This window comes from Plectropomus leopardus, chromosome 2, assembly GCF_008729295.1.
Source record: "Plectropomus leopardus isolate mb chromosome 2, YSFRI_Pleo_2.0, whole genome shotgun sequence".
NCBI lineage: Eukaryota > Metazoa > Chordata > Actinopteri > Perciformes > Serranidae > Plectropomus > Plectropomus leopardus.
In genome coordinates, this window is record NC_056464.1 from 28,990,036 (window position 1) to 29,004,403 (window position 14,368).

The window sequence follows — 14,368 nt, forward strand, 5'->3', positions numbered from 1 at the left end:
AAAATATAAAGCTAACTTAAATACAAAATAAATGAAGAATAAAAAAGTAAACACAATATTTGTTGTGTCAAAACAAAAAAAATGTTTCTGGCATTGGTCACAGTGATTTGTTTAATCCAAAGTTTTTAGCGACATACAGTAAAAGAAAATATACAACCATAAAGTGAAAATGTACGTCAGGCTTTTTCATACTTCTATTTCTCCCGAAGGCTTTTTGAGAATCACTGGTGAATCTACAGGCCTTCGAGTCGTTCTGCAGGGCTGCTTCTAGGCCCAGACTCGACTTCTCGTCTCCACCTCACACTGAGAGCGACGTCAGCAGTGGTGGACAAAGTACACAACTCCATTACTTGAGTCAAAGTATAGATACTCCTGGTCAAATATGATTCCAATATAAGTGAATGTTGCTGAGTCAAATGATTACTTGAGTTAAAGTACTCGAGTATTTGCTTTTCAAATTACTTATAAGTATTCAAAATACTTAAAATATATATATCTCAACGCAATGGTGAATCCACAGCTAAACTGAAAATGCTGAGTAAAAAATATAAACTTCACGGTTAAATCAACAAAAAGTAACTTTGTTTCTTTGTTTAACATAATAATCTAGAATTAAGCAAATGTTCACACACCTCGACATGCCGTGAGTTAGTTAATGCGCAGCAAACAGAGGAAACATGTAAAACTATAGTAATAATTCTTCATCTCGAGGTTTTTATGGGCGATCTGGTGGGGAATCTTTAGCATCTGCTGCCGTAGCATTACTAACATCGCATAACATCGTCGGGTGCAAACCTTACATCTCCACATTGCACTATTTTCTTTCTTTTTTTTTTAAATAAAACTAATTCCATTGGTCCCCCTCTACATCTATCAGTGGGCTTTATCATTTCTCAACCAATGAAATGTATTTAAAAAGCTTGTTTTTTGAGATAGGTTTGCGCCCAACGACAGTGATAACCAAATACAAGCGCCTGCTAATGTCCTCTCCTCTCAACCTGTCTCCACCAATGAGCTGCCCTATCTGAGTAGTGCATGCGCCAAATGCCCATGCGACACATACCACACGCAGTACTGTATGATCACCGTTTTTGGACTTTTGCATTTTGTAAAAGAAACAAAAATCATACGCTGACTTAAAAACAAACATAATAAGAAATGAGAGCAAGAGAGAGAAAATACTCAATTAAGTACTGTTACTAAAAAACTGTACTTTAAGTAAATGTACTTTGTTACTGTCCACCACTGTGTGTCAGTCATTCACAGTCAGGATTTCGTCTAAGCCCAGAAAACCAGCCCCAGCCTCTCTGAGCCTCTGACTCCTAAACCTTTTTATTTTTTTGACACAACGGTTAAGAAATCGCTCTGCATAGAGAACAGGAGATTATCCTTACATCATCGCTTCCAGTTGGCACATTATGTAAAAATCAGCATGCATGGGCACAATTGAAATGTTTCATGTTTTCTACCATGTGAGTCATATATGGTATTTCATGGTAGGAGAACCCCCTACTTCAAGTATTCAGTAGATAAGGACCTGAAAATGGAGGATTCGTACTCCGCCCCCCTGATGGTGAAGTGAGAGGATTTTTGCTCCTCTGTCTGTTTGCATTGTCTTCCCTTTATTTTTGATTTTTTAAAAAAAAAATCCACATCAGAACCTTTCTGGTAACGTTTGTAAACACAAACACAAAAGTTTCACACAATGTGTTGATTCTTGGTCAGTGACGGGAGCTGTAAAGGTTCACATGTGAAAGCGGACACGTGAGAGGCGATGCACCTCAGCTTTGTGGAAGATGGGTGAGATGGAGAGACGCTTATATACAACACTCGACACTTGGCCATATACGTGAGACACACGGGCACCATGAGGGGAGGGAGAGGGGATTGTAACAGTCTAATTCAAATTTTCCACTATAACTTCAACAATGTGTGTTTCTACTTAATCAGCTGTCACGTATATGTCACCACTTCTGTTTACAAGACGACGACTACGACAAAAGAAAATGCATCCCGACAGAGTCACTCAAACCTCCACTTGGATGTTAAACATGATAGTCCTCACTCACAAGTGCAAGTTTCTGACTGCTGAGTGCAGCAGACGTAATCTCATTGCTACTTTAGTGAGCTGCAAAATTCAGTCTTTTTTTCCACCACAGGCCAAGTGGTGTTCAAATGTTTTCACACCGAAGAAAGGAATGTAATAATGTCATCTTTTCTACACTTCTACATAGATTTGGATATCTCTATTTCCCATAAAAGCTCTTTTTTTTTCTTCTTTTTCGGGCTGTCCTGTGTTTTCAGACAGGGAATGTTACTTGCTGCTGAGGGGTTTTCTCACAATGCACAAATCAGAGGAAAATCACACCACTCAACACTCGAAATAAGACATCGCTCTCCGACCTCCAGCCAGTTAGAAAAATAACCATGAAGAAGAAAACATATATTATCTTGTCAGTTTGAAACGATTTTCTGACCACGTATAGACACACTATAGATTTCTCTCTATATGTATAATATATGCATATCTATCATATATGTGTACAGTTTTTACGAGGCACAGGCCACCTTGTTGAGAAGGAGAAAACAAGTCACTATGTTCGGGGGAGGTCACACAGACTACTGCTGGAAGAGGAGAAATACAAGGGAGAGGGAAGCAGGAGCATACTGTAGGTCAGAGACTGGGCTGTCAATGGTACAAACAGACCTGCAGGGAAAACATCTATTGAACATCCTCCACTTTGTCATCTATAATGTATTTATAGTAGCAGTATTCATGGAGGGTTATCAACCCTGTTTGGGTCTCAAAGTGATTGTTGCTCACATAGCCCCCTCAGGTCAAATCGTATGTACAAAGCAGTCTTTTACAGTCGTTTGTGAAGCCCATTTTGGGATCGAGTCCCTCGACTGTAAAAGGACTAAAAGATGCTCTTGACCAGGTCTTCTGACACCATTTAGTTTGAGCACCAGCAGAAGCACCATTAGTAAAAATTCCTGCAACACGGAGGAGGTGCATAGGTGCATAGTCTCGGAAACTCAAAATAAGTGGACGTATGAATCTTTTCTGACCGCTCTCTTGGCCGCTCTGATTGGATGGTTAATTACACTTCGATTGAGAAATTTGAGTTAGGATGGGGAAATAAAAATGCACTCACTCTATATTGACATCTGCATAGATTGATTTTTTTTGACTACTTTTGATTAAAATGAGGTAACATGAAGAGAAACACCGTTGGCACCTGCAGCCTCGAGGCTGGAGGGCCCTGCTCGTGCAGCCAAGGAGACCCCCCGATGCTGCAGGCAAGGCTAAAGGCGTACTAACAGTGAGCTCGATGCTCGTCCTTTTACCAACAAGAATGACAACATAAAAACTGAAATCACTCAAATCTGAGGCCAGATGCATAAAACTCTGTGTAGATTCAGGGCTTAAACAGTGAGTACGCACAAAGGCAGAAATATGCATTCTTTTTTGTCAGTTTTATAAAGCCACACCCAACATAAGCCTTTGCAGCAGCCTGGGTTTGATTCCTTTGCTGCATGCTACACCTCCCTCCCCCTTTTCTTGTCACTCTTCAGCAGTGCTAAAATAGAGGCAAAAAGTCCTATAAAATAATTTACATCAATAAATAAATATCACTGTAGCTGTGGGCGCACATGCATGACCCCCAGTCCCACACCCACAGTGCTATAAATGTGGATGTAAAAACATTCTTAAACATCCGTTTGCATATCGATACTTGTGCCCGTCTACATTTCATTCGACCATCAATGAGAAACACATTGACTGTATAAAAGCGCTTTGTCAACTCCTGTTTAAAAGCCTCCAGGTCGCCACCTTGTTTTTTTGGCGCCAGAAGCGACCATATTTTGACGAGAGGTTGGAGCTGCGGAAGATCGACGCGTGTATGTGACTGATAGACTGTAGTGACGCCTCGCAGACAGTCTGTCTCTCAAAAAATATGCATACATTTAAACCTAATGAAATGTACAAACAGCTGTAGATATTTGGAGCGTAGCTATCAGTCAATACATTTCTTCAAACCATGATCACGGAAAAATCTCAACCATTATTATTATTAAAGGATGATCAATGATTCATTCATAGAGCTCACACTGACTTTATAAAGTGCTTCACAACAATAGCAGTCAACGATCATTAAAAATAATGCAAATAAAATAATTATGAAATTCAAAATAAATCATTTAAAAGTAAGTTTAAAAATGAGACTTTGACATTTTATAAAATGCCTTGTAAGCTTAAAAACACTAACACAAACAGTAAAAATTGGCTAACAACCAAAAAAAGAAAAAAAAATCTCTCAACATCTATCTAACCTCGTCCTTATGATATGACCCGCAGCTATCTCACCTAAAACTTTGTGCACACCTGGTGTGAACAGTGTGTGAAGTTCGCTCATTCTCATCACACTTTCTACCTTTTGAAATACCAATTTATGTGATGGAAAAGGCGTACGCATGGTTTTTGTGCGCACACATCATTTATGCATCTGGCCTCTTGTGTGTGGGAAAAGCAAATACAGAGACACAACATCACTTTTAGAAATGCTGAACGCGAGCTTCTCTAGAGGTGTGTGTGTGTGGACATGTATAAAGGTAGAAAAGAGGTCACCGTGTGCCACAAAAGGTAAAACCGCTCGTCAACACGATCAGATGATTAAAACTACAGAAGAGTCATGAGGGTCATGACAGCCAGGCAGAGGGGTCAGATGTCACCAGGTGGGTCAGCAGGGCAGTGAGGATCAAGAAACCATGACAGAGTCAGATGGGAGAGCCAACCAGAGCCAGAGGAGTCAGTCAGGCAGGTGAAACAGACAGCAAGACAACCATGATCTCGAATCAATGACGGGAAGGAGAACAGGGAACAAATACTGGGCGGGCGGACAGTCGTGAGATCTCTGCAGGGAGGATCAAGAGGGCGTTGTTGGCCTGACGAGGTGCAGCGTTCAGCAGGTGACAGACAGGTGAGGTGACCTCTGGGAGACCTCTGACGCAGGGTGCCAAGTTGATCACAGACTCTGAAGCAGAGCACATCTGTCCCTCCATCGGCGTCCACATCCGTCTCAGTCCTCCCACTTCAGTCTCGGATCTGTGATGTGGTGCGGTAAGAGAGGATGACGTCTGCTCCTGTTCACACAAAGAAAGAGGTCCCAGGTCACCTTGAGCCGGAAATGAAGAAGAACACAGTGTGAGCCGCTGTTTGGAAATGTATTTTTATGAAAGGAACTGTGTGGAAGAGATTTAGGGAGATTTAGTGGCGTCTAGCGGTGAGGACTGACAGATTGCAACCAGCTGAAACTTCCCCAGGTTAGACTGCCCTCTGTGTTCATTGCTCATGAGGTTTTTACCAAGAGCCAAACTATCTGCAAAAGTCTCTCTCTCTCCAAAACAAACAAACCAGGTAATTAAAACCAGTAAAAACACTGAATGAAGCAGTTTTACCTTAAAAATTAGCCCAGAACCTCCTAATGTGTGCTAACCTTTCTTAGGATAAAGATGTTCAGGAAGTTGAATAGTCTTGAATAATAATAAAGCATTTAATAATAACAATAGTAATAATAACACACAATAATAGCACTTTTAAAAACAGTTTGCGAAGTGCTTTTACAAACAAAAGAACAACAGAAAGTCAAACAGTCAAGTGGCACAAAGCTAGGGGAAAATTAGGATAAAATGAAAATAAGAGGACAAAAAATGCAAGATGCAGGGTGAAACGTCAAAATAAAATAACACAAACAAATAGACCAAAAACAAGAGCAATAACAGCTATAAAACAACGGTAAAATGAATTAAAACAAATAAAACACAAATAAAAATAAATACGAAGATGACATAACATAAAAGCAAGTCTATAAAAGTGGATTTTAAGAAGTTTTTTAAAAGATGTCTCTGAATTTTTGAGCCTTATCTTCTCACGCAGGTCGTTCAAAAGCCGAGGGGCCCTGATGACAAAGGCACGGTCACCTCTAGTTTTAAACCTCGACTTTGGAACGACCACAAGGGCTCATCTGAGGATCTAAGGCTGCGAACTGGCTCATATGGAATCAACATTTCTGTTATGAAACTTGGGGCCAGGAGGCTTTAAACCCAGAGTTTTAAAAGTGATCAGTAAAATGTTAAAATCGAGTCATGTAAATGGCTTATTCTAAGGTTATACATTCATACATTAAAGAAAACATACTCATTATGTTACATTCACTTTCTGCTAATATTTATCCCCCCTAAATCCTACACACTGGACCTTTAACTGAATAAATTCATTTTGTGTGCTATAACACAGTGTGTGTGTCTTGATATGGAATAAATTTACCTGCTCAGCTGTCAGTCTCCCTGCATGACCTGCACACCTGAGTGCCCCCTCCTCTCCCTCGGATAATAAACAAAGGTCCCACTGCTGAGTGTTGACTGAGTGGAGGTAATAAATGTTTGGTCGGGTAGTGTTTCAACATCATGGCATGGCTGTGCTCCTCCAGTAGTGACTGAATCATCTGAACGTGAGAGATAAAAAAATATAAGGCACACAGAGTAGGCAAAAGAGGAAATGCATAATCATAAAGTGGGAAAGTCTTAAATATATCTCACCCCTCAAAACAACAATAGAGCTTTGGTTGTCACAGCAAAGATTATGCCCAAATGCCCTCGTCGTCATCCTGTTAATGGGAGCATGGCAAACAGGCAAACAGCAGCGATGTGCATAAAGGGAGGAGAGGAGACAGAAAGTGGAGTAACTGCTGATCAAAAGACATCACTGGCACAGCAGGCAGGGTCACGGAAAAATAAGCATTTTAAACATTAACAAAGGAAAAGTATCAAAGAATTTTTGAAGCCTCCTGGCATCGACTAAACCCCTAAATCTCACCTCTGTTATTTAAAATTAATTATTTAGAGGCATTTTCCGTGGAGAAAAAAAAACCCTATATGTCATTAAATGGCTTGGATGTTAGTCTGACCCTTTGTCTCATTTATTATGTAGGAAATACTGAATATGCAATATGCCTGCAGCTGGAGTGTACCTGCTCACCTTTGACTCTGCTCATCGCTCTCTACAATGTAAGAAATGTAGCGGTAGCAGAAAACATGAGCCCTCGCTTTGCGTCGCCCGTGTCTCAGGCAAAAAGTTGCACTTGAACATGCTGCAAAGACTATAGCCAACTAGCATGTGTGCTCTGAGTCCCGCCTGAGAGGAAATCAATCTCCATAGATGCAGGCGGGGGTCTTCTATATTAATTATTCAAAAAGAAAATCTGGAAGACCAGCAGGACAGATTCAAGACGATATTAAGCCAGTTGCAGGGTTGCAGGGTTATGGGCCGGGAAAAAAAAATCTCTTTGAGGGCCGACAAGGTCTGATTAGTTCTACTGGTGCGGGACAACCCACAAAAACTTGGGAGACAGACTTTGACCAACGACTGACCATCTGCTTGGTGTGTCAGGGGTGACATATGAAACCTTGGCTGTATGAATCCATGTTTTCAAACCTGACATTGGTGTAGTTCCGAGACAGAAATGCTCACCTGTGGCACTGACTAACTATTTTACTCATAATATGTTGTTGCAGTGTATCTATTTTTTAACCTGGTTAACAAGATTAAAAACTTGACTTTCATTGGAGCGCTTCTGTAACGTGCTACGTAGCTGCAGTCCTGCTTTTGGTTATGATTTCACAGGGCTACACTTTGATCAGTAAATTGGATTTTAAAACAGCACAGCTGAGATCTGACCTGGTCCTGGGCAGGACGGTGACCAGCATGCGGGGGTCCTCGGGCCGGCCCTCCGCGATGATGGGGCGATGGGTGACGTGGATGCTGGGCGTGGTGCGGGTGCTGTGGGTGCTGAGGGTGTTGTGGGTGTTGAGGGTGCTGGGGATGTGGATGTTGGGGGTGGGGTCCTTGTTGGGGAGGGCCGTGTGGGTGCTGTTGGTGAGGGTGCTGCGGAGGGGGATGTCCGTGCGGGTGCTGTGGGGGAGGCTGTGGGTGCTGTTGGTGAGGGGGTGTTGGGGCTGTGGGGGGCGTGGGTGCTGTTGGTGTTGGGGAGGTGGCTGGGGGTGCTGAGCATGCTGCTGGGGGTGCTGGGGGTGTTGCGGATGAGGGTACTGGGGTTGTGGCTGCTGTGGGTGTGGGTGCTGTTGGGGGGCCTGTGGGTGCTGCGGGTGTTGCGGGTGTTGTGGATGCATGGCGTGTGGATAAGGAGTCTGCTGGGCGTGGGGAGCGTGCGGGTACTGCGGCTGTGGCTGCGGCTGAGCGTGTGGGGGCTGCGGCTGGGGGTGGTGAGGACCGTGTGGATGGTATTGCTCGTCTTCGTAGTTGTCGGCTATCAGCTTCATTCTGCTTTGTGTCTGCAGAAAGAGGAAACTGGTTAGTGCATGATGATATGCTGTTATGTAACATTATTACTTCACAATGAACATCAAATGAGTTCATGACTGGACAGAGCACATATTTTTAATATATGTGTGTTGGCATAAAAACAGGAACACTACTGCAATACAGTGATATAACCAGTCACGTAACACTGAGGCTGATACTTTTTTGTCAGACTTGAGCTGTTGCTTCATCTTTGTAGTCATTTTAAAAGGTCATTGTGATTTTGTTTCCAAAATACAGTGTTATTACATTAACTGCATTGCAATTAGGGTTCATAAATAATCTGTGATGGTGATAATAACTGGTGATGTATTTTTTATTGTGAAGCACTTTGAGCTGCAACTTACCATTAAATTTATTTTTATTTTTATTTCTTTCTTATCATGTTTATGGCCAGCTGACATTCCTGTCTTGAAGAGGCTGAGTTTTACAGCTAGAGTTATGATACTGGTGTCACATGAAACAGAGGACCTGAGGAATCTACTGGTACCATGTCATCTTAGCTACTCAGAAAGATGGTTGAATAACGCTTTAAAGTTAGACTAAATTTTGGCACGATGGAAAAACAGCATGGCCATTTGACAGGGGTCCCTTGACCTCTGACCTCAAGATGTATGAATGACGATAGGTTCTAGGGGTACCCATGAGTGTCCCATTTAAAAGCATGTCCACTTTATTTATGTCCAAAACATTTTTTTTTTTTTTTTTGCTGTCATTAGATTTCTAATTAAGACAGTCCAGTAAGAATCATTTTACCTTTTCAATATGGACTTTATAACTGTTTTGAAATGCAGAACAACGGAATTAAAAACATGTGAAAAATGCCATTAATAGTAATTACCTATTGAAATTCTCTGATTAACTGCTAAAATAATAACTAAAATAATCATATGACAGCCTTAAAAAAATACACAATTGAAGGAAAAGTTTAAAATTTTTGGTATATACGCTGATTCACTGTCTTGCCAAGTAAATAAAACTGATAGCAATCTGAACACTGAGAGTGTTATTTCCCAAAATGTTGTTTTCATATTTGCTGAAAAGAATCATACTCCTCAGGCTACGCTACCTTTGTAATGCTTCTAATGGCATTACTGCATGTCAGCAAACGCAACCAATCAGACCTGAGAGGCTCTAACGCAGCTGTCAATCATGTCAGTCATGGCTCGTGAACTGTGGTCAAACTGTCAGTCTATGCAGCGCTAATGACATATCAGTCAAGTTTCTGCGACTGCATTGCCTATCTCTTGCCTCAATTGCCTTCTGAAACATATTTTAGGCAAATGTTTAGCTGTAAAATGATATGAGAAAGTTTGTGACCCTTCCAGTGGGCGGTACTAAAAAACTTTCTCATTTAAAAGCTAAACAGTACACTAAAACATGTTTCTGAAAACATGTGAGGTCAGAAATAGACAATGCAGTAACAGAATCGTGATTGATATTTGATCAGTGCTGCTTAGTTTGATGACAGAGATAGCAGTGATTGACATGATTGACAGCTGCAAAAGAGACTCCTTGACGCTGATTGGTTGTTTTTGGTGTGCTGCGGTCTGATTCTTGCAAATGCCACTGGAAGCAGAAAGAAGGGGAGGAGGGACATGATTTTTTTTTCCAAAGATTATCCTTCAAATGTTCTTCTTTCAGCATGTAGTGAGAGTTGCAGGAAACATGACAGTTATTTTCATAGAAGTCATCAACTGTAAATTTAAGTGTCTATCACTGTTACACTGTTGATGTGGGTCTGTGAGTAACCACTATTTCTCCTATGAATCCACTCTCCTTTCATCATGTAAAGATTAGAATTTATGAGAATCATTTCTGTAACTACGAGCACCTTACAAAGACACAAGGAGGTCATACTGTCGCTGCCTGAATTCCTGGTGTACATTTCATACGAGCACCTTTAATTTTAAGTGAGAGTCAAGTTAAAGACCTCAGACTTGACTTGGACTTGGATGCTGCAAGACTACTTACTTGAGACTTGACTCCTTGAAGACCTGACATGACTTGAGGCTTGAAAGCAAAAACATTTTAGACTCAGGTTTGGACCTGGTAAACACACCTTGAATATTACATTATTGGGCCTATGCACTGAGTGGTTTTGACCTCAGCTATGCAAATAACCACAGCTTTGATGGTAAACAATCAAAGCTTAAATGAAATGTTATGTTAATGGCCAGAAACGAGTTGAAAGAGTTGCAGTTGACCTGCAACTTGCAAGTGAGAATGTGTAACTTGACTCGGACTTGTGCGAAATGACTTGAGACTTGAACAGCTGAGTCACACAGCAAAATGAGACAGATTTTAGAGAAAAAACTGAACTAGCAAAGAGGATCAGTTGCCATGCATATGTACTATCTCCTGTGGATGAAATGGAAAAAATGGCTAGTTGCCTTGTGCAGCAACATATTTCATTTTGATTAACGTTGCCCTGGCAACCAGCTACAGTGCAGACAGACATTTCCTTGACATTGTGCAGTACTAACGTGTTGTTTGAGCTGGTGCATCAGTTTGTCCCGCTCCCTCTTGAGGGCCAGCACCTCCTCCTGGGTCTTCTTTTTATTGGAGGCAGACAGTTCAAGCAGTGCAATATTAGCATCTTTCTCACTGATGGCTGCCAGCAGAGCTTGTTGCCTGAAGAAGAAAAACAACATTATGTCATCAGCACTTATATTCTACGGATTAGGGATGGTGCATAGGTAAATAAGATGATCAATGGTACAAGTCAAGTCACTCAAAAATGTGACTGCTTTGTTCTCCTGTATGATGGCATAAAATCAGCCTCACAGCTCACACTCACTGTTGGGCCAGAACTTTAAAAAGTAGTAGTTGTTATTTTGGTCTATAGTCCAGGGAGAATTACTGTATTTTTGGGCTGCTGTGACAGCTGTCAATCGAACCCTTATGCACACCACACAACTGAACCAAGACCGTCTTAAAAGGTGGGTCCTGGTCTGCTTCCAAACGGACTCCAGTGCAGCTTGTTTGTGGTGTGAATGAAAATAAACCAACCACAGGATTTTATGATAGAAGAAATGTGATTTTAGCATGATTTCAACAGCTAAACTGACAATAAAACCATCTGTGGATTTTGAAATCTATCCACAGTCTCACAATTGACCCTGATAAAGTCCAGCGCCGCCGCTACAGGCATGTGCATCAGCGCAGCACAAGTGCTCTTTTACATTAATAGGCCCATTACAGTTATTATTACAGTCATTAATACAGTCAGTTGCCTCTGCTGAGTTAAGTTTTTCTAAACTTGAGCCTATCAGAACATAGCCTCCAGCAGCTGCTAAAAAAACCTGTTCTGTGGTTCTTCTGTAGTGGAACATATATGCAGAGTTTATTAAGTTTTGTGAATTTTCCTCTGTATTCCGTGAGCATAACAATGAAGCAATATGCTGAGAGCACCCACATGGCCAGCAGCAGACCTGATAACATACCACTGATTTGCAGTCTAATTGACTAATAATGCTTACAATCAGCTGTTTCTCTATGAGCTCAATGCAACACCAAAGATCATCAATATAAACACTTTAGAAGCATCACAGGGCTGCATGAACTTCTGTCAGTCACATCATTTGATTTCCCCACGAGGCTCCTGATGATGCACTGATGATGCAAGATGACAAACGCTAAAACTGTCCAATCAATGAGTTCCCTGTCAGGCAGTAGAACCTCATGTTTACTTCTTTTGGTTTGTCTGCCAAAAGTCTGTGCGAACAGGAAGCAAACAAGAACTAAAATGCAACAATGTATCGTTTTTTTTTCTCCTTGGTCTGGACCAAATGAACCAAACAACAGGTGTGAAAGCACCAAAAGAGAAGTGAACTAATGGGCTGCCTCTGCGAGGCAGACTTAAAATGTCATGATGGCACTAACTTCATCTCCAGTATCTCCTCCAGCTGTTTCCTGCGCTCCTGTCTCATGTTGGTGAGGTGGCCGTCCCTCTCCTGCAGCGACTGCTGTGTGGAGGAGAGACGCTGCTTGGTGGAATCCAGCTCCTGTCTCGTCCTTTCCAACGTGTTCATCAGCTCCTCCAGCTGCATCATATGGGAATCCAAACCAAATGTGCAAATAAGACACACAGACAGTCATCACGTTTTACATGTTTCATCACGTTTCATTAATAAAGTACTAAACCACACTATTGGTAAATAGATTTAGGTCAAACCAAGGCAGTCTAATTCAATAGTCCTAAAACAGGGGCGGAGCCAAACACTGTAAACATTCGGGACAAATCTAGAGAGGTCCAGGGGCTTGCTTACGCAGGAAGATTTTTTTGCTCTGTTTATGGCAGCTATATGCTCATTTTTCAAGCCAGTAGAGATTATACAATACCTAAAAATCTGTAAATCCTTTTTCAAAGAAAAACAAAGGGTAAAGCAGGTGTGTCAAAACATATCGCCTGCAGGCCACAACTGGTCAGCCAAAGGGTCAAATCCAACCCTCTACTTGCAAAGCGTGAAAATTTCATAGAAGTCATTAAATTAAGTATAAAACAAATGATCAATATTCCTTATAAATTAAAAGTAAATACAACTAAATTGTGAGGAAAATGGCAAAATATTTTTGGGCTGCTGGAAATAAAAATGAAATAGATCATTTCTGACATAAATTGATGCATTTTATTTGAGGACATCTCTGACTACATACAGCCATAAAAATAATTTTTATTGTAAAAAAAATAGTTGGTTTTACTGCTCTGGCCAACTGTAGAGCACACATATTGTTTTTTATCTAATTGTTTTCAAACTGTCTTCATTATTCAGAACATACAACACAACAAAAGTTGAGGATGACTAATTTTTAATCCTGCTACCTAAAAACACTGTTACTTTTCTAAAGCTAGATAAAATAAGAAGGTTTCTACATTGGAATAAACAACATGACTTATCTTTGAACCTATTTTTGTTTTACTATGCAATAGTAGTATTCACAGAATGAATGCTGAGCTGACAAAGTAAGATTTTAAATAATAAGTGCTTGCTTTTGGTGGGTTTCTGTAAATTAAAAAAAAAAAAGTGTGGCCTTGACCTGCTTTATATAAAAAGTGTCCTGAGAGAAGTTTTATGATTTGGTGCATCTTCATTTGACTTGAAATCTGCTACATTTGATGTCATGCCACAATTATAATAATAATACTAACAATAATAAAACATGAGGCCAAGAGAAGAACCCCAGAAGCTGTCTTCATAAAGGCTGCAACAAATTGGCAACTGATCGTTTGCTTAAGAGAAAATCCGCACCTTTAAGTGGTGGGTACTGTCCATGGAGCCGTCTTTACGAGGGTCTTGTCCTAAGCCCTTCTTGTCCCCTTGTGGTCCCAGTTTGATATTTGGACCCTTCTTGGTGAGGTCTTTGACTCCTTGTCTGTAAAATTATATTTAAAATAAAAAATAAGAGCATTTCCATACCAGTCATTTTTCTGAATTCCATTCTGCAGTTGCTGTAACCATTAAAACTTTTAAAAATGTTTGATAGTTTTATTCATAAAGTTTTTATTCCTTTAATATCATTTACTCTATTGTATACTTCCTATGTGCTCTTTGGTCTTCTCTGGCTATATTTCCTTTTCTAAATGTAATATTGTTAAGAGTGCTATATGAATAACATTGTATGTTCTTGTTATTTATCTACTTAAATCAGCTTCATTTTTGTAAATCTATGAGGAAATGCAAAAAAATACATCATTAAGGCAATCGTATCAAGAAGTAAACAGATGTGTGAATAATAAGTAAGTAGATGTGTGAGTAGAGTACAATATATTCACAACAAAAAAATAAAAAATAAACAAAACTAGAAGAACAAGTTCAAAGTAACAGAAAAAATCATGTCAGGTACATTTTGAATGGATCTCGTTTCAAATAGTACCGATCATGAGATCACCAAGACAGCAACAAGACATGAGCAACACAGATGAACTGGTAGCTTGACATTGCTGAAAAGACTCACAGGTTTAACCCTTTAAAACCTGAGCAAATT

General features: G+C 40.5%; 1 protein-coding gene across 1 annotated transcript in view; it reads right to left on the reverse strand.

Moving 5' to 3' along the window:
- Nucleotides 1-4,340: 4,340 nt before the first annotated feature.
- Nucleotides 4,341-14,368, reverse strand: part of erc2 (ELKS/RAB6-interacting/CAST family member 2) — a 53,438-nt gene continuing 43,410 nt past the window's right edge. Inside the window, 8 exon segments of the mRNA XM_042495993.1 lie at nucleotides 4,341-5,177; nucleotides 6,329-6,506; nucleotides 6,601-6,668; nucleotides 7,739-7,993; nucleotides 7,996-8,352; nucleotides 10,867-11,014; nucleotides 12,266-12,426; nucleotides 13,633-13,756. Of these exon segments, the coding sequence (XP_042351927.1) occupies nucleotides 6,642-6,668; nucleotides 7,739-7,993; nucleotides 7,996-8,352; nucleotides 10,867-11,014; nucleotides 12,266-12,426; nucleotides 13,633-13,756 (1,072 nt within the window). The 3' untranslated portion in view covers nucleotides 4,341-5,177; nucleotides 6,329-6,506; nucleotides 6,601-6,641.